Source organism: Arachis ipaensis, chromosome B6 (genome assembly GCF_059453495.1).
Source record: "Arachis ipaensis isolate K30076 ecotype BB chromosome B6, ASM5945349v1, whole genome shotgun sequence".
Taxonomy (NCBI): Eukaryota; Viridiplantae; Streptophyta; class Magnoliopsida; order Fabales; family Fabaceae; genus Arachis; species Arachis ipaensis.
In genome coordinates, this window is record NC_142441.1 from 127,299,923 (window position 1) to 127,321,154 (window position 21,232).

Here is a 21,232-nt window from a genome sequence, read left to right on the forward strand (position 1 = left end):
TCAAACCCGGCATCACAAAAGTGGAGAAAGACAGAAGGAACACGCCACAGACGGCGGTCCGGACAAGGCACCCAGGCCATTTCCTCGAGTCGGGAAGTTCACTAATTACACTCCCCTCACCGCACCAATCATGGAAATTTACCAGCAGATAGCCGAGAAAGGAATCTTGTCAAAACCCCGACCTCTGAAAGACAGAACAGGAGGGAACAAGAACCTCTATTGTGATTACCATAAGGGCTATGGGCACAAAACACAGGATTGCTTCGACCTCAAGGATGCGCTGGAACAGGCAATTCGGGATGGAAAACTGGCTGAATTCTCCCATCTCATTAGGGAGCCGAGAAGACGAGATCGCGACCGAGGGGCGGAGGACAAGACTCGCGTGGTAAAGCAACGACACGACCAAGACGACAACAAGCAAGGCCTCACCATAGTGAACGTCGTAACAGCAAGAGACGCACCCCCAAGGTCCAGGTCGGCGCACAAGAAAGACACCAAAGTCCTAGCGGTTTCCTCATCATCTGCGAAGAACCCCAAGAGGTCGAGGCCACCACCAATATCGTTCGGCCTAGAGGACCAATGGTTTGATGAAGTCGCGAAAAGCCCCCCATGGTCGTCACGGCCAGGGTGGGAATCAGCCTCATCAAGCGCATCCTCATAGACACTGGCGCTGACTCGAACATCATGTTCCAGAATGTGTTCGATGCCTTGGGGTTGTGGGACGCCGACCTGAGAACCCACCAGCATGGTGTCGTAGGATTAGGCGACCACTTCATCAAGCCTGACGGCATAATCTCCCTGCCGATTTCAGTAGGACACGGGCAGGGGCGAGGCTCGACAATGGCCGAGTTCGTGGTTTTGCGTGACTCCACAGCATACAACATCATCCTAGGGAGGAGGACCATCAACGATCTCGGGGCAATAATCTGCACGAAGATGCTGGTAATGAAGTTCATAGCTGATGACGGGTTCGTGGGATCCATAAAAGGAGATTTGGAAACGGCAGTCGCCTGCGACAATGCCAGTCTCTCCTTAAGGAAGAAGTCCAAGGAAGCAGCAGGAGTGTTCCTTGCCGACCTAGACATGAGAGTCGAAGACAAACCCAGACCTGATCCAGAAGGGAGCTTGGAAAAGTTTAGAGTCGGCGACACAGACGAGAAGTTCACCTTTGTGAACAGGAACCTGCCACACGAGCTGAAGGGGCCCCTAATGGAAATGATTAGGTCTAACGGCGACCTATTTGCATGGACGCCAGCCGACATGCCGGGAATAGACCCCCAGCTCATGTCACATCACTTGGCCGTGATGGCGGAGGCCAGACCGGTAGCTCAAAGGAGGAGGAAGATGTCACAAGAGCAAGCAGAGGAGGTGGCCAGGCAGACGGCTAGCCTCCTCGAAGCAGGATTTATTCGGGAACTTGACTACTCGACATGGCTGTCGAATGTAGTTTTAGTGAAAAAACACAACGAGAAATGGATGATGTGTGTGGATTACTCTGATCTCAACAAAGCATGCCCCAAGGACTGCTACCCCCTGCCCAACATTGATGCACTCATCGACGCAGCGGCGGGATATCGGTACCTAAGTTTCATGGACGCCTACTCTGGCTATAACCAGATACCGATGCACCGACCTGACGAAGAGAAAACAGCGTTCATAACACCGAGGGGGATATATTGCTACAAGGTAATGCCATTCGGCCTGAACAATGCCGGGGCCACTTACCAAAGGCTAATGAACAAGATATTCAGTGACCTCATAGGCAGGACGGTGGAAGTCTACGTGGATGATATCCTGGCCAAGACCACTGGCCTTGAGGACCTCCTAAGCGACCTAGGAAACGTGTTCGCGGCCCTCCGACGACACGGCATGAGGCTCAACCCCCTCAAATGTGCCTTTGCAATGGAGGTCGGGAAGTTCCTAGGATTTATGATAACCCAAAGTGGGGTGGAAGCTAATCCTGAAAAATGTCAAGCGATACTCCAAATGAGGAGTCCGGGTTGCATCAGAGACGTTCAGAGACTGGCAGGAAGGCTCACCGCGCTATCTCGCTTCCTCAGGGCATCGGCAGCAAAAGCCCTGCCCTTCTTCAACCTGATGAGAAAGGGGATAGCGTTTGAATGGACCACGTCATGTGAGGAAGCATTCAAACATTTCAAGGAGATCCTCGTAACTCCTCCCATGCACGGGAAACCCAAAGTCGGAGAACCGCTATACCTGTACCTGGCCATAACGGACGAAGCGCTGGTAGCAGTTCTGGTACAGGAGGAAGGGAAGGCTCAACAACCAATCTACTTTGTGAGTAGAGCACTGCAAGGAGCAGAACTGAGATATAGCAAATTAGAGAAGCTAGCTCTGGCACTACTAACCTCCTCTCGAAGACTAAGGCAGTACTTCCAGGGTCACCAGGTAGTCATGAGAACGGACCAGGGAATTCGTCAAGTGCTCCAAAAACCCGACTTAGTGGGAAGGATGATGACCTGGGCCATTGAGCTATCTCAATACGATTTGAGATATGAACCTCGACATGCGATTAAGGCACAAGCAATAGCAGACTTCCTGGTGGAAGTAACAAGAGACCCGACCGAGGAAGCGGGCACACGGTGGAAGCTCCATGTGGACGGAGCCTCCAAGCAAACATCCGGAGGTGCCGGGATCATCCTGGAAGGCCCTGCCGGGGTCATATACGAACAATCAATCAAGTTCGAGTTTCTCGTATCAAACAACCAAGCGGAATATGAGGCCCTTCTGGGCGGCTTGATCTTAGCCCGGGAAGTCGGGGCTACGAGGTTGGAAGTATGCAACGACTTATAGGTCGTTACCTCGCAAGTGAACGGAAGCTACCAAGCCAGGGACTCGCTGTTGCAAAAGTACTTGGAGAAGGACAAAGAGCTGGACAAACAGTTCGAGGAGGTCGCAGTCCAACACGTTCCGAAGGAAAAGAACACACGGGCGGACCTCCTATCCAAGCTAGCGAGCACGAAACCGGGAGTCGGCAACAGATCCCTCATTCAAGGAATGATGAAGGAACCGGCAGTCACCCTCCACCTGACAAAGGTAGGCCCCTCGTGGATGGACCCCATCGTTGACTTCCTAGAAAACGGCAAACTCCCTGAAGACGAGAAGGAAGCCAAAGCGTTGAGAAGGGTGGCGGCCAGATATGCGATCATACAAGGCCAGCTATTCAAAAAGGGACTTAGCCAGCCCTTGCTGAAGTGCCTCCATCCTGACCAAACAGACTACGTACTCAGAGAAGTCCATGAGGGATGTTGTGGTCACCACATCGGGGGCAAAGCCCTAGCAAGAAAGCTCATCCGAGCTGGATACTACTGGCCGTCGATGATGGTCGACTCCAAGAAGCTTGTAAAGAAATGTGTCAAGTGCCAAGAGAACGCCAACTTCCACAGAGCGCCGGCAACTGAACTAAGCCTACTGAGGTCCTCCCGACCTTTTGCACAATGGGGAGTCGACCTACTGGGACCTTTCCCGGTTGGCCCAGGACAAGTCAAATACCTCATAGTCGCTATCGACTACTACACCAAATGGATAGAGGCCGAACCACTGGCGAGCATATCCTCAGCCAATTGTCGAAAGTTCATGTGGAGGCAGGTGATAACTCGGTTCGGCATCCCGAAAATCGTCATCTCTGACAACGGGACACAGTTCACCGACAAGAAATTCGTGGAGTTCCTCGCCGGCCTGGGCATAAAGCAGAAGTTCTCCTCAGTAGAGCACCCTCAGACAAACAGTCAAGTTGAAGATCACATTCTTTCCCTGCTCTCTAGTCACCTTATGTTTCTTCTTAAGCTCCTCAACCTCAGCTTGAGCGGCCTTAGCCAACGAGAGGGCCACGTCACACTCTTTCTGTAAAGCCACCACCCGACCTTGCGCGGCATTAAGTTGGCTCTCCAAAGTCATCTCCCGCTCGGTTAAACGGGACACGGTGTCATCGGAGGCCTTCAGCTTCTCCTCGGCAGACGCGGCTTTCTCCTCAGCAGCCTTCAGTTTTTCCCCCGTCTTAGACAGTTTCTCCCGAAGCGTTTCAACTTGAGTTTTGAATTCATTATTGGCCTTGACAGCAGATTCAAGTTTCCTGCGCAGCGCCTGCATCCCTGACAACTCGAATTCGGCCTTCCGAGCTATCACGACACCACGAAGAAGGGTACGGTACATCCACCTCGCCTGCCCCGCAAGCTCGGTGCCAAGGAAGTGATCCTCTGTGCCAGGAAGCAGCTGCGAATCTATGAAGGTCCCGGCGTCGAAGTTCCGGTCCATTACGGTAAGAACCCCTTCTGGGCTGGAGGATGCCCTCTGCCTCTTGGGGGTGGGAATAAGCTTCAAATTGTCATCCTCTTGCTGAGCGGAGGTCGAGTGCTCGGGGCTAACCGTCTCCTCATGGATAGGAAAAACGCGCGCCCCGTCAAAGTTCTTATCCGTCATCTCGGTATCACGGTGTGACGGCGTTGCCTGATCCTTATTCTCAGGAGGGTCCTCCGGTTTCCCGTCAACCTTCTCTGCTTCCTCCTTATCGTTGTCCGCCAAGAAAGTCTTGAACAAGTCCTCTAGCCCTGTCACAGAAGCAGACATCTCCCCTGCAACAAACAAGTAAACATGTTAGTCGTGAAACTGGCACAACCAAGCGAATGAATAGAAACGCAAAAACACAAGGCAAAACAACTCACAAACGTAATTTCTGGCAACCTCCCGGTCACCCATCAAAAGGTGGAGATTCACATGATTCTTCCCAAAAACTACCAACAACACGTCGGCGACCCTCTTATCCACAGCGGACATCCCCTTATAAGGCACCTTTATAAATGTGTTGGATCCCGCCCCAAAGCTCCAGTACGTCGGAATGAGGCGCTCCCCTTCTAACGACAACCAAAAGGGGTGACGACCTTTGACCGGACGCACCTTAAAATATTTGTCTTTAAACCCATGATAAGAGTCCTCGAACAAGCCGAAGATCCTCCGACCCTGGGCAGATCGGAAGGACATGAACCCTTTCCTCGCTTTCCCCTCCTTGGAAGGATTCGTGAGGTTGAAGAAAAAAAGGAAAACATCAACAAATACTGGCAACTCCAGATACTCGCATACCATCTCGAAACAGCGGATAGAAGCCCAACTGTTCGGATGCAGTTGTGACGGCGCCACGGAGATCCGGTTAAGAAGCGCCATTTGAAAAGGAGAAAACGGGATACGAACCCCCACCTGGGTGAACATGTATTTATAAAACCAAATCCAATAGGGGACCCGAGGGGAATGGAAGTTAAGCTCATATAGCCGTTCATTGGGGCAGGAACAAAGACGTCATAATTGGCTTCCTCGTCTGTCCCTCCGCACAAGTACTCGCCTTGGCGGAACTCCGTTAGTTCCCCCTCGTCCATCTGATTTGGCGAGTCCTTCACGTCGGAAGTCACCCAGGCGTAGGGGTCGTAATTCGCGGCGGAGGGAGAGGCCCGAGAAACGATGCGAGGCATACCTACAATGGGGTACCACTCCGTTAGTCTATGAGGTCGGGAGTCCGGAAAAGCCCAGAAACTATGTTTGTCCTATTCAACAGCTAAGATCAAGCATGGCTAAAAGCAAAATCCAAACAAAAGCCTACCCTGGAATGGTAACCCCCCTAACACACCTATTTGACACTAAAAGGCCACCTATCATACAAAACCAAGCAAACAGCATGCATGCAGAAGAACAACAAAATAGACACGAAGCAAAGAACGAAGAGAATGCTTACCTGGACTGATTAGGAAGATTCGAAGGAGGAGGAAGAAGAGCAAATGCACAAAATGCAGAAGTGACACTCTGGGAATTCAGAAGGAGAAAATGATAGAGATGGTGGGAGTGAGGATATGAGAGGAGAGCAAATGCAAAACTGTTTAAAACTGCCACTGAAGAAGCGCGAAAGGCCTGGGGACAAAATAGTCTTTGCACGCGCGGGGTTTTCAACCCATTATGAGCATTTAATGCTCCACGCGAGGAACGAGGCGACAAACGGCCGCCTCAGCAACAAACAGACACGCGCGCAAGGGGCACGTCCCCTCCACGGGCGGCCGACCTGACGACAACACACGAATAAGAGATAACACGCCACCAACCACCTTCACGGTCATTGCTGGCGCGTTGGGGCACTGTTACGGCCTGGCCCAAACCGTTTGCGGGCCAGCCCGACCCGAGCACCACCCGACCCGAACGGCCAGACGTGGGGCGCTCAGTCGCCGACCCGGACACGCGTCCCTGACAGATTTGCTACAACTGTACGAAGGAGGCCTCGAAAAAGGTGGGCTTGTCCTTCTGGGGCCCACCTCTGACACGATATATATGGGGAAGGTCCTACCCTTCCCCCAAGGTACGTCACATACCATTTACCTCTTTTTCGCCTGCACACTTTACTGACTAGAGCATCGGAGTGTCTTTGCAGGTGACACCCCCCTCCTCACACAAAGTGCTCGGGACGTCGTCTACTCCAGCCCGATAACTTACGGCCAAGCGAGACCCCCTTCATCAAACAGGATACCAACCCGAACCGTCCGGTACCCGACCTACCGAACAATTATAATGAAATATTTTGTATAATTTTAGTAATTCAAAAATAAGAAAGAATTGTACAATTTAATTTAAGTAACTTCTATTCTGAAAAAGTTACGATTTATTTTATTAATTTGATATCTTATTTTATAAATTAATCAATTAAGAGTAATTAAATTAGTTTTATTAATATTTGGAGTTTAGGTTAATTAATATTCTTATGTTATTTTTATAATTAGTTATTTCATATGATTTGAAAATAAAATTTAGTAATGAAAGGATTATATAATTTAATTTATGTAATTTTTATTATGAATGAATTATGTTTTATTTTATTAATTTGAGCTCTTAGAGATTAATTTATTAGGAATGATTAAATGAATTTTTGTAAATACTTTAAGTTTAAGTCAATTAATATTTATGTACAACTTTTATTTTAACTAGTTATTTCATATAAATTGAAATTAAAATTATAATAGAAAAATAATAAAAGGTCATATAATTTGATTTAGGTAATTGATATTTCAAGTTTAACCGTATTTTATAAAATGTGATTAGTATGTTTACTTTATAATTTAAATTAAAAATAACTATTTGAGATCACTAATAGATTAATAGATAAAAATTTATGTGTTTTGAAAATAATCTTTATAGTATTATATTTAAATCTTAAATTGTTATTCTATCTCAAATATTTTATAAAAATTATTATATTACTCTTATATATTTTTCTTTGTCCTAAAAATTCCTAATTTTAATCCTAATATCACAAATCCCTAATTTGTATACTAAATCCCTAAATCTACAATCAGAAAGAGAAAGAAAGGGAACGGGGAGCTCGAGGGGGAAACAGAAGGGAAGAAAGAAGGAAACGAAGAACAGAGGGAGAGGGTGAGGGAACAAAGCAAGAAGAGAGGAAGGAGGATCGCTGCGCCGTGCTGCTCCCTGCGCCGGTTGCCGTCGCTGTCGCCAGAGCCAGAGGACAGAGAGAGAACGCTCGCAAGGGAAAGGACAAACGCGAGGAGAAGGAGAGCTCGTGCGCGAAGGACAGCACCGCCACTCCGTCGCCGCGCAGTTGTTGCTGCCATCCCGTCACCATCGTTGTCGCGGCTGGAAGCATAAAGTTCGAACAGAGGGGGAGAAACCGCGAGTGAAGGGTGACGCTGGGCCTCTGTCGCTGCTACTATCACCAAGCGTCGCTGTCGTTGCCGCCGAAGGCCAAGGCCCTATCGTTGTCATCGATTCTGCCTGGAGCCGCCACTCACTTGTCACAGCGAGTTAGTTACTCTGCCGCCGCTGAATTTGCCGTGTTGAGACTGAAACTGCCACTTTGACTCTGGTTTGACCTTTTTCTTAAATACGACCCATTTAAACGTTTTATTATCACTGCCATGCTTGTTCTGAGTTGATTCTGGTATATGTCTTGTCTTGAAATTCCCAGGGCTGTAATTGTTCTTTATTCCCATCCAATTTGAATTCCCTGTTTTGCTGTAACTATCATTACCATTGTGGAATTGTCGCCGTTGGGAGCATGATTAGAGATAGTGCCAGATTCGGATTTGCATGGGAATTGCCACTACTGTGAGTCAAGAGGAAAAGCCGCTCACAGCATTTAATCTTACGAGTTTCGACATCGAGGTAGGGGGTTTAATCAAACAGTTTTAATTTTAGAATGGCTACAAGGTTTATTAAGTAAATTGCAAATAGGTTTAATTGTTGTGAGTGATTAATTTATGATATGGATGCTGAATTGTGCCTGTGAAATGTGACTGGAATTATTGATTAGTGATATTGGTTCATTATGCGGATTGTGAATTGTTTGACAAATAATTGATGTGAATGCTGAATCTTGATGAATTATATTGGTTGATTACTGTTGAGCTAGTTATTGTAACAGACTTAGTTGGTAAATTGATTGGAGTTGGATTTAGAGGATAGTTGGAGGACTGAATTTTGAAAAGTTGAACTAATTTGTTGATAATCTGAATTTTGAGTTGAACGGATAATTTTGAAAGTGAGCCAGTTACTCAATAGTGATTGAAAGAATAAGAGATTAAAAGCCAAGTATAATAAGTATAATTGTTAAGATTCAGTTTTAAAGGTTTCGTATTAACTAGAGAATTAGTTATGATTTTTCAAAGTTGAATTGTAAAATCTGATTTTCTGCATAATTTTAAACGAAGACAGAAACTTTGAAAAGCTATAACTAATTATGTAATGATCGGAATTGCATGAGACTAAGTCTGGGCTAAACTTGGGAATATAAGAAACTAAACTGGAGAATTTGAGACTTTTTTGTTAAATATACAATTTATGGCAAATTTTTAAAGTTAGGTTGTTAAATCTGTCCTGCAGCAGAAAAGGTTAAACAGGGCAGCAACTTGTTTGTCTTGCTACGACTTCTACGAGCTGAGTTTTGGAGCGAAACTAATTTTGTTATAAAATTTGATTAACTTGGTTTATTGTTCTAAAACTTCAGAATTTTAGGAGTTAAGGATTGGGAGTTGTGAATTTTTGAATATTGGTGGTCAAAACTAGAAAGAAACAGATTTCAGTAAGCTATGCATCAACTTCCAATGCTTGTAACTCTTAGAATTGAATAGCAATTGGGTTGCAACTAAGACACAATTGTTGCTAGATAAGTTAGGAGTTTCCAAGCTAAACTTTAGCTTAATTGAAGTTTTGTAGAAAAAGTTATACAAGTTGAAAGACACTAAACTTGTTGGTTTCTAAAACAGATTTTGACTTATTTTTACCTAACTTTCAAATTATGTAACTTCTTAATTAAAATTGATATTGACCTGGAACCAATTGGAAAAGAAACTTTGATGAGTGGAGTTGAATCATATTAGTTTTTAAGGTCATTGGATTTAACTTGGATTTTATATTGAATTATGAATATCACATGCTGCTGCTGTTTTTCTGGTTTTACGCACTGCAGAGAAGTCACGGTTTTTCCTCTATTCCTAAGGCTAGAGAAATCAGAAAATTATGATCTTTAGTTTGTTAGAAAGCTTATATTAAGATGAACGCCTAGACATAAAGTTTGCGCAATTCCAAGTTTATTTGCTATATTAAAAACAAAAAAGAAGATAGAGTGTTGAGGATGTCTTAGTGATAGTTCTGAGTTTATAAAATTAAGGATGAACCTTAGCGTTATATAGCTGATTCAATGTTGAAATTTGTTTGATTCTGTCATCTTCTTTTCTGTTTTTAATATAGAAAATAAACTTGGAATTGTGCAAACTTTATGTCCAAGCGTTCATCTTGAAATAAGCTTTCTAACAAACCAAAGATCATAATTTTCTGATTTCTCTAGCCTTAGGAATAGAGGAAAAACCGTGACTGCTCTGCAGTGCGTAAAACCAGAAAAACAGCAGCAGCATGTGATATTCATAATTCAATATAAAATCCAAGTTAAATCCAATGCCTCTAAAAATTAATATAGTTCAACTTCACTCATCCAGGTTTCTTTCTCAATTGGTTCTGAGTTAATACCATTTTTAATGAAGAAGTTACATAACTTGGAAGCTAAGTAAAAAATGAGTCAAAATCTGTTTTAGAAACTAACAAGCTTAGTACCTTTCAATTTGAATAACTTTTATTACAAAACTCCAATTAAGCTAAATTTTGGTTTGGGAACTCCTAGCTCATCCAGAAACAAGTGTGTCTTGGTTGCAACCCAATCGCTATTCAATTCTAAGAGTTACAAGCATTGGAAGTTGATGCATAGCTTGCTGAAATCTGTTTCTTTTCAGCTTTGACCACCAATATTCAAAAATTCACAACTCCCAATCCTTAACTCCTAAAATTCTAAAGTTTTAGAGCAATAAATCAAGTTAATAAAATTTTATAAAAAAATTTGTTTTGCTCGATAACTCAGCTCGTAGAAGTCGCAGCAAGATAAACAAGTTGCTGCCCTGTTTGACATTTTCTGCTGCAGGACAGATTTAACAACTTAAATTTAAAAATTTGCCATAAATTGTATATTTAACAAAAAGGTCTCAAATTTTCCATTTTAGTTCCTTGTATTCCCAAGTTTAGCCCAGACTTGGTCTCATGCAATTCTGATCATTACATAATTAGTTATATCTTTTCAAAGTGTCTGACTTTGTTTAAAATTATGCAGAAAATCAGATTTTAGAATTTAACTTTGAAAAATCATAACTAATTCTCTAGTTGATACGAAATCTTCAAAATTGAATATTAATAACTATACTTGTTGTAGTTCGCTTAGCTTTTAGTCTCATACTATTCCAATCTCTATTAAGTTGCTGGAGCACTTTCAAAGTTGCCGTTTCATTTCAAAATTATGATTTTCAACATAAAACTTAGCATTTCAAGTTCAACTTTCAATATTTCTCAATCAATTTTAAAACAATCACCAAACAATTCTACCACCATCCCAACATATTCAATAACCAGCCCAACAGTAATCAACCAATACAATTCAGCATTCAATCACTCATCAACAATTCGTAATTCACATGCAATCAATCAATTTCACAATAGCTTTTAGTCTCATACTATTCCAATCTCTATTAAACCTATTTGCAGTCATTCAATAAACTTTATGGGCATTCTAAAATTAAAATCATTTAAGTTAAACCTCCTACCTCGAGTAGCCGGAATCGTATTATTTAACGTAACAATTTCCTTTATCCCCAATTCGTGGCAACAGTAGTCATTCCAATACAACTGGAACGGCAGCGGAATCACTCACAACTCTAGTAGTAGCAACAGCAATTTTGGAAGGGAATTTAATAGTGGCTGAAGCAAATGCAAGGACAAAACAGAACAGATAAAAAAAGGAGTAAAAATCAGAATATTGGTTGTAGAACAAAACCTATCTTACCAAAAGAAATACGGGAATGGAGCAGCAGCTCTAGTACTCAGAAAAACAGAAACCAGAGACCAGGGCATACGTCTTAGCAGCAACAGCACCAATCCGATCGGTTAGAACAGCAGGGACACCAACGAAATAAGAACGGCAAAACAAAATAGAAGCAGAACAGAGTTAAGAATATCAGAGGAAAATACAGGATTGTTATAGAGCAACTGGGGTTCAGAGGTAGTGGTACTCAAGGCTAGGACTTAACTGACTCACCATGAGCGACGACGGCGACCAGGAAATCCGGCGATAGCCACGGCAGAACGGCTCCTCTGTTGCGTCCCTTCCTCACACGCGTCCCTTCCGCTTTGCAGTAGCATCAACGGCGACCTCCTCTCCCGGTTTGGTTCCTCCTAATGACGGTGGCGGCTTCCATCAACAGCAGCGGCGGCAAGGCACAGCGACGGCGGCAACGAAGACGAGCTCCCTCTCTTCCTCACGTCGTGTCTGTCTCCCTCAACGCTTCTGCAAAGCGAATCTCTCTCTCTCCTCCGGTGCGCTCAACGACAACGGCGACGGCGGTAAGGACCCACCCGCGTTGTTCGCTCCTCTCTTCCTTCTTCTTCTTCCTCGAGCCTGCTCTATTCTCCGTTTCCCCTTCTCTGTTATCCCCCTCCTTTCCTTCTGTATGTATGTACGTTTAGGGATTTAGGTAGCAATTACAGCCTGTTTGGAATGCATCTGATTTGAAATCATAGATGAATTGAATTCTATTCCTTGCTTTGGAATAGAAAAAAAACATGAAGTTGAATTCCGGTGAGAATTCCAATTCTCATTTTACCCCTATTTACAAATCAGACCTACTTTGGTCTGATTTCAAAATCAATTCTCACCTAAATCTTACTTAAACTGTGCAATATCAAAAATATCCCTAAATCTCTCTCTCTCTCCATTCCCACCCTTTCCTCTTCTTGTATACCTTCAATCTCTCCTAATGTTTCAAACCCCACCAACAACAACAATAATCTACACTTCACCTCTCTCTTCAGAACCAGAATCACCATTCATCGCCTCTCTCCAATCCCTCCATTCCCCTCAGTGAGTTGCCGCACCCGTGCCACCACTGCAACGGTGTCCTTTAGTCTTCCCACCACGTAATTCTTCTCAAACTCAATTTGGGTTTCTTTAATTTTCCTCAAATTCGCTGTTGATCACTTTTTCCCCTTTTTTTTTGTGTGCAGGAAACCCAAGGCGGATACAATTGACAAAATCCCATAGTGAGTTCATTGTTACTGTCTTTTATCACCAGTTTTAATTCAATGGATTTGAGTTTCCTTGCAATTTAGCTTAATCGTTTGGTTTGTTATTTCTGTTATCATCATCAATTTGTTGTTGCCAGCTACATAATTTAGCTAGTTTCTTCAGCTGAAGTAGTTTGTTAGTGTGTCACTACTTAGGAGCTTATACACATTATTGTATATACTTTCAGATTGTTTTTCTAAGGGCCTGTTTTGTTTGTTATGTTTGGAGTTTGGGCCCAAGAAGGATCAGCAGGTCACCAGATCTTGTCCACTTTAGGTTTCAATGATGAAAAAGCCAAAGAACTTGCCAAAGAAGTAAGCCTCAAGTTCTGTTGTTTTGGCTCCGCGGAATCCTCAGTATCGAATTAAACTAGATGGTTTTTCGTTTTATGCAGATTAATGAAGATGTCGATTTGAGCTTTAAGAAGCAAGCTTGAGAAATTCCTTGAAAGTAGATTGATACCTTTTGATCCCTGGCATTGCAAGTTCCTTGAGAAAATTAACTGTACTCTCCCTTGTTACAAGTTCCTGCATTGATGTACTTGACATGTATGTCAAATACTGTTGTACACTAATTGGAGATGATGCTTTTTCTCATTTTTTTTTTGTTTCAAGTTTTAAAAATAATTTAAATTTCTCATTTTTAAAAAAATTCCACCTATCATGATTTCATGGGTGAGATGGATCTAATCGGTGAGATTGTGTTAGACCAATTTTACTTATAAGCGATTTATATAATTATATTATCTAATTTAATTGATAAATAAAATTATACTTAATATTTATTGAGGGGTAAAAATGTCTTAGAGAAATAATGTAATTCATCAATAAGTCATTCCAAACAATGGAATTCAATTCTATTTCATTAAATGAGTTAGTTGTTCCAAACTATGGAATTGAATTCCATTTCTTTAGGAATTCATTTCTTGATGGAATTGAATTCTAATTCCATCATTTAAAGGTGTCCAAACAGGCTGTTAGGGATTCAGGAATTTTGTGATATTAGGGTAATATATATATATAGGTAATATAACAATTTTACAAAATATTCGAGGTAGTATGATAATTTAGGATTCAAATATAATCTTGTAAAAATTAATTTCGGAACACATAACTTTATTAATTTATCAATAAATTTAAATAATTATTTTTAATTTGACTTATAAAATAAACATACTAAACACATTTTATAAAATACAGTTAAACTCAAAATATCAATTATCTAAATTAAATTATGACTTTTCATTATTTTTCCATCATAACTTTAACTTCAATTTATATAAAATAACTAATTAAAATAAAAGTTGTACATAAATATTAGTTGACTTAAATTTAAAGTATTTACAAAAATTCATTTAATCATTCCTAATAAATTAATCTCTAAGAACTCAATTTAATAAAACAAACTATAATTTATTCATAATAGAAATTACTTAAATTAAATTATATAATACTTCCATTACTAAATTTTATTTCCAAAGCATATGAAATAACCAATTATAAAAATTACATAAAAATATTAATTAACTTAAACTTTAAATATTAATAAAACTAATTTAATTACTCTTAATAAATTAGTTTATAAAATAAAGAGTTCAAATTAATAATAACTCATAACTTTAATAATAACTCATAACTTTTCATAGTAAAAGTTACTTAAATTAAATTGTACAATTCTTTCTTAATTTTCAATTACTAAAATTTTACAAAATATTCCATTATAATAAAATTACTTAAGAATATTAATGGATTCAAAATAAAACTATCTCCGAATCTATTTAATTATTTCTAGTAAAATAATTTCTAAAATTATAAGTTTAAACTTAATAAAATAAAATCACAATTTGTTCGTATTTAGATTTTAAAAAATGCGGGATATTACATTCTATCCAACTTACAAAAATTTTCGCCCTCGAAAATTGATATAAGATGAAGAAAAGATTTATATGCACATCCCCTTTTGAATATTTTAAAGATACCAAGAAAATCATATCACATAAACATAGAAGAAAATATATTAGGTAATGCAAGAGTTGATAAAATAACTTAACACAAGATAAATTTTAAAATCCAAAATCAAATAGGCACAATGTTGTTCAGAACTTTTAACAAAGCATGATCACTTCCTCTCGTCGTCTCAAAACTCCACGACTCCTTATAACCTCGTATACTAACCAGATTCACTTTCCGCACGCACAAATCGCGTCCCTAAGAATTAGCATATATAAGGAATACGAAATATGAGAAGAGAAAGACAAACGGCACGAAAGGTTTATGCGAGAAATTGGAAGAATACTCAAGTTTGTAATTGCACAAGATGGTATTTTGCAAGGATTTGAAAGAATACGTGAGATCATCAACAAACAAGGATATATATATATATATATATATATATATATATATATATATATATATATATATATATAAGCAAATGAAATGGAGCATAAAAGGAATTAATTCAAAGTTTAGGAAGAAATTTTGAATCGAACAGTTTAAATATGAACATCATTAGGAAAAATAGTACAATAATTTTGAACAACTTCAATTTGAAATAGAGGAATTAGTTTATCTTTTTCAAAAGAAAATATTTAAATCCAATATTTTTCAAAAGTACTAAACTTAGTATAAATAATATGTTATACCGATTTAATTTCAAATCAAAACAAATCTTGTGTGGTTTGTAAATTAAAGCTTGTTTGGTGTTGAGGGTAAAATATTTTCTTTAAAAAATTTTGAAGGATACTTAAGTACATAATTAGGTAAGGATAGCTATAGAATTATAGTAAAGTTGGAAGAAAATCAGGTTCTATTTAAAGAATAAATTCGGAAATAGAATTTTCTGTAAATTAATAAAAAATAAGTGGTATATCACAAGTAAATAAGATTAAACTATATAAAGAAGTTTCAGGGTTTATGTAAGAAAATCTAGGTTGAATTAAAAACAATCCCATCAAAATTTAAGCAAGGATTGCGGATACAGTCAAGTAAGAAAAGATTTGAATTGAAATTTTTCTCGAAGAAAATCTGAAACAAGTACCCAAGAAGAAAATTACAAGAAATGATATGTTGCATCGAAATAAATTCGAGTTCAGAACAAGGAAGATAGAGTTTGAAAGGTAAAGATAAATATTTCAAAAGATTCAAACAACAACCAGATACAGAGTCAAGCAAGGACATGCACGAATGATAATGCAAGATTGGCAAGAAAGAGATAAAAAACTAGAAATTCCAATACAATTGATAAAGAAAGAAATAACAACAAGCACGAATAAAGATTATACGTCGAAACGAAACTAATCTCTAGAACTTAGTTTCTAATGTTCCCCAAAACCTCGTGATTCGCGTTAACCTATCACTTCTATTTCGTCTATGATAACCCATTAGTTTTTCCCATATACATAAATCATTAATATTAAGTTGGCCAAACTTGATACCATGAGGTATGCAAAGGTAAACTAATAGCATTAATCATCAGACAGTCATGCATATAAAATAAAAACTCTCGTCACCAAGACAAGTCTTAAGGCATGACAGACATTCAAAGTATGCAATGAAGCATAGTCAGTCCACTCTCAAGGCTATACAGGAAGGACTGCTCTGATACCATATTGTAACATCTCTTCCAACAAAATACCTTGCTTAAGTCAGGGTATTTCTATTAAAAAGAACGTTACGTGACCTTTCTTAATATTAACTACTTAATTACTGAGCCTTTGTATCGATTTCGCGTTTCAGTTTTAAGAAAATGCCAGAAAATTTTATTTTTATTCATTAAAGTCATAATTCAAATATTTACAAGTAATAATAATCACATAAATATTATTAATAATAATTCTTATACAAAAGAAACCAAATGAAACTCAAATACAATATACCAAATCTACCCCTCTATATGAAATAAAATCCCAAAAGACAACAGCGAGGGGACTCTATGAAAGCAAGTAAAACCATAAAGAAAACCTACTAATCGCTCGCATCTTCAAATTACGTCTTCAAACCTGTGTCACTGAAAGGGTGAAAAATTTGGGGGTGAGAACCAAACCACAAGTTCTCAGTAGAGGTCGAGAATGTCGTAAAAGTAAAGAATAAATCGCAAATAGTTAATTTAGTTTAACAATATTCATTTTCATTAATTATATAAAACTCTTTGAAATTACGTTGAAAGAGAATTGGGTATTAGCTTATGTAAATCTCGGTATGAATAGCCAGCCTGTCCTAGGCATAGGTTCATTAAGTCTATGCTGAACTAGTATGACTTTTCATATAATACCTAACCCTAAGCGCAATTCAAAAACAGGCAAGTAGAACACAAACAGACAAATAGAATACAAACAAACAAAACAAGGAACAAAATAAAAGCACAGGAAATATCACAGAGAATAATGCGCAAACAAGATGATGCATGTCTAGCCCTAGTGTAGGTAATGAGCTCATCTGTCGGTTTCTACCCGCTCCCAACGTAACCCAGCATTACTAGCTGGATATGGCTTTCCTGTTGGCTATACCTCTGTGTACAAGAAATAATCCCTCTGCCACCACAGGGTCCACTGCACGCAGGAAATAACACATCTGCCATTGCAGGGATGTATGCCGACACACCTTCTGTATACAGAAAATAACCCCTCTGCCACTACAGAAATGGAACAGGTGATCACGGTACTTCTGTAGCAGGAAATAACCCCTCTGCCTTACAGAATTAAAATATGGATCTGTACCGCAGGAAAGCGTTCTCAGTGGTCGCACCACTATCTATCTGACTGTCTCATTGCAGCAGATGATCATACAAGTATATCTGGAGTTGCCTTGATGCAACAAATGAATAAACACATCTCTTGGGTTGCCTCAAGCAACAAATGACCTTTCAACAGGTCCTCTGCTTTTTATTCTCTTTTATAATCATAAATACGCAAGCGGGACAAAACCCACGTCCTTGCCAATAATTTCATAATCTGATTGTCTTTTCTCAAAAGAATTGTTGAAGTTATCATCATTACACAAGTTCTAAATATTCGTTCTGATTAAGTCCTTATACTTTTATAAAAATTTGGGCATAATCCCCTCTGAAAATAGGACTTAGCCACCCTACGGGTCCAAACCAAACAATTTACCAAACTCTTTTCAACCTTTCCAGCATCACATCAATTCAGAATCAAGCAAATTTCAACATTGAATCAGTCATATAACGCTAAGGTTCATCTTTAATTTTATAAACTCATAACTGTCACTAAGACATCCTCAACACTCTATCTTCTATTCTGTTTTTAATATAGCAAATAAACTCGAAATTGTGCAAACTTTATGTCCAGGCGTTCATCTTGAAATAAGCTTTCTAACAAACCAAAGATCATAATTTTGGCCAACTTAATATTAATGATTTATGTATATGGGAAAAACTAATGGGTTATCATAGACGAAATAGAAGTGATAGGTTAACGTGAATCATGAGGTTTTGGGAAACGTTAGAAACTAAGTTCTAGAGATTAGTTCCGTTTCGACGTGACTGCTCTGTAGTGCATAAAACCAGAAAAACAGCAGCAGCATGTGATATTCAAAATTCAATATAAAATCCAAGTTAAATCCAATGACCTTAAAAACTAATATGGTTCAACTCCACTCATCAAAGTTTCTTTTCCAATTGGTTCCAGGTCAATATCAATTTTAATGAAGAAGTTACATAATTTGAAAGTTAGGTACCGTAGTCCTAAAAATTCCTAATTTTAACCCTAATATCACAAATTCCTAATTTGTATACTAAATCCCTAAATCTACAATCAGAAAGGGAAAGAAAGGGAACGGGGAGCTTGAGGGGGAAACAGAAGGGAAGAAAGAAGGAAACGAAGAATAGAGGGAGAGGGTGAGGGAACAGAGGAAGAAGAGAGGAAGAAGGATCGTTGCGTCGTGCTGCTCCTTGCGCCGGTTGCCGTCGCTGTCGCCAGAGCCAGAGGACAGAGAGAGAACGCTCGCAAGGGAGAGGACAAACGCGAGGAGAAGGAGAGCTCGTGCGCGAAGGACAGCACCGCCACTCCGTCACCGTGCAGCTGTTGCTGCCACCCCGTCACCATCGTTGTCGCGGCGGGAAGCATAAAGTTCGAACAGAAGGGGAGAAACCACGAGTGAAGGGTGACGCTGGGCCTCTGTCGCTGCTGCTATCACCAAGCGTCGCTGTCGTTGCCGCCGAAGGCCAAGGCCCTATCGTTGTCATTGATTCTGCCTAGAGCCGCCACCCACTTGTCACAGCGAGTTAGTTACTCAGCCGCCGCTGAATTTGCTGTGTTGAGACGTCAAGTGGAGTCCGTTTGGCGCAGTTGCATATAACACCAGATTTTAAAATTAGTATTCAGCGAGCACAAGTACAATACTCAGAAATGATGATGATGTTGAGACGGATGAAAGCAGAGGAACCGGAAGCTGTAAGGCAAGATCGTAGCAGTCTTTGGAGATACAGGAACAGAATTTATGTGCCTAGCTCTGGAGATTTACGACAAAGGATTCTTGCAGAAGCTCATCAAAGTAGATTTTCTATGCATTTTGGAGTGACAAAGATGTATCAAGATTTGAAACAAATGTTCTGGTGGCTGGGCTTAAAGAAAGAAGTAGCTGATTATGTCTCAAAATGTTTAACCTGCCAGAAGGTGAAAGTGGGACATCAGAAGCCGTCAAGAACCCTGTAACCCTTGGAAATACCACAATGGAAATGGGAGCAGATCATTATGGATTTTGTCACGGGATTGCCAAGAACCTCAACAGGACATGATGCCATCTGGGTAATTGTGGACAGATTGACAAAATCGGCGCATTTTCTTCCAATTCAAGTTGACTAAACATTAGAAAGGCTGGCACAGATATATATTCAAGAAATCGTACGATTGCACAGGATACCTTCGTCAATTATTTCAGATCGCGATCCGAGGTTTACTTCCAGATTTTGGGGAGCTTTTCATAAAGCGTTGGGAACAGAGCTGCATATGAGTACAGCATACCATCCTCAGACAGGTGGACAATCAGAGCGGACAATCCAGACATTAGAGGACATGCTGAGATCTTGTGTGATGGATAACCAAGGCAGTTGAGATAAATATTTACCGTTAATCGAGTTTGTCTACAACAACAGTTACCAACAAAGTATCGGGATGGCACCATATGAAGATCTCTACGGAAGAAGATGTCAGACACCAATGTGTTTGAATGATGACGGAGATGCTAGTATCTTAGGTCCAGACTTAGTGCAAGAAACTACTGAGAAGATAAAGGGGATTCGTCAGAAGATCCAAACAGCACAAAGCCGTCAAAAGAGCTATGCCGATAATAGACGTAGACCTTTAGAGTTTAGTGAGGGAGACCATGTCTTTCTAAAAGTAACCCCGACTACTGGAATAGGTAGAGCCCTTAAGACTAAAAAGCTTAACCCTCGATACATAGGACCTTTCTAAATACTTAAAAGAGTCGGTCCAGTAGCTTATCAGGTAGCCCTTCCTCCATACCTGTCAAATCTTCATGATGTTTTTCATGTCTCGCATCTTAAGAAATATATTCCCGACGAGAGTCACATTTTACAACCAGAGACAATACAGTTACGAAATTATTTGACATATCAAGCATCACCAGTTCAGATCGTAGAAAGAAGTGATAAGCAGCTAAGAGGCAAGACTATTCGCTTAGTCAAAGTGGCATGGGGACCAAGAGGAGAAAAAGAGTACACTTGGGAACTAGAAGATAAGATGAAAGATGATTACCCGCATCTATTCTCAGGTAACTGAAATTTTGAGGGCAAAATTTTCTTTTAGGAGGGTAGAATGTAACAACCCCGATTTTTGAGTATGCGAGATCTTTTCTAAAGGCACGGTAAATAATAACAACAAGTAGCTTCGTTCAGAGATATTTAAAATAACATTGTTTTCATTAGCCTTACGAATCCTCTTGAAAACCAACAGTTTAACATTCAAAATCCAAAACTTTCTTTAAGAGCATCAGTTAATTATCTAAAATCTTAAACCCATATTTTTCTTTATAGAACTCTTAAAAGTTTTCCTATACTGTATGAATGACCAACTTATCTCAAGCATAGGTTCAATTAAGTCTATGCTGTAAGAGTTTGATTTTTCATACTTTACTAGTCCATAAACATAAAAGAAGTTACCTACATGGTATAAATGATCATCCTGTTCCAAGCATAGGTTCATTAAGTCTATACCGAACCATTCAGATACTTTATATAGTACTAGACCTCAAACACAAACCAGTCACAGCCTCAGGCCCAAGCAATTCAGTCAACACCCAATTCACCACAATCCATCCAATTAGTTACAAACACAAGTAAATGAGGTGCAAACACAATCAAGAGTAATTACATCAACTATAGCAATTGGCAATTAATAGAATTATTCACTTAGGCAAACCAATTACAATATATACACCCAAACAATGTCACATAGATGCATATGATGAATGTCTAGTCTTAGTACAGGGCATGAGCTCATGTGTCGGTTAGCACCTGTATTCCCGACATTTATCCGGTCACGAGTTCACGATTTTTCGGATACGATTTTCCGTTTAAATAAATGCGCATAAA

At 39.9% G+C, this 21,232-nt stretch overlaps 1 protein-coding gene and 1 long non-coding RNA gene across 3 annotated transcripts; both read left to right on the plus strand.

Annotated features, from left to right (window-relative positions):
- Positions 1-684: 684 nt before the first annotated feature.
- LOC148562673 (uncharacterized) lies at positions 685-3,089 on the plus strand. The gene is made up of 3 exons (XM_088490953.1): positions 685-1,443; positions 1,618-2,796; positions 2,853-3,089. Exons 1-3 carry the CDS (start codon positions 685-687, stop codon positions 3,087-3,089), a joined length of 2,175 nt encoding a protein of 724 aa, XP_088347079.1.
- Positions 3,090-7,281: 4,192 nt separating this feature from the next.
- On the plus strand, positions 7,282-13,353 carry LOC110272194 (uncharacterized). 2 transcript variants are annotated; one of them, XR_015885971.1, is made up of 6 exons: positions 7,282-7,870; positions 7,973-8,169; positions 11,213-12,516; positions 12,604-12,639; positions 12,852-12,978; positions 13,059-13,353. It is a non-coding gene; the product is annotated as an uncharacterized LOC110272194 (long non-coding RNA). The 2 variants fall into 2 exon arrangements; XR_015885972.1 differs by having other exon boundaries at positions 12,893-12,978.
- Positions 13,354-21,232: the final 7,879 nt, after the last annotated feature.

What these genes read in the sequence shown, in the direction of transcription:
- LOC148562673 (XM_088490953.1), top strand. Translation starts at nt 685, where the DNA reads ATGTTCCAGAATGTGTTCGATGCCTTGGGGTTGTGGGACGCCGACCTG. An exon ending in ACTCGACATGGCTGTCGAAT is followed by an intron (nt 1,444 to 1,617) that starts GTAGTTTTAGTG and finishes GGCTATAACCAG; the next exon opens with ATACCGATGCACCGACCTGA. An exon ending in TCGGGGCTACGAGGTTGGAA is followed by an intron (nt 2,797 to 2,852) that starts GTATGCAACGAC and finishes CTACCAAGCCAG; the next exon opens with GGACTCGCTGTTGCAAAAGT.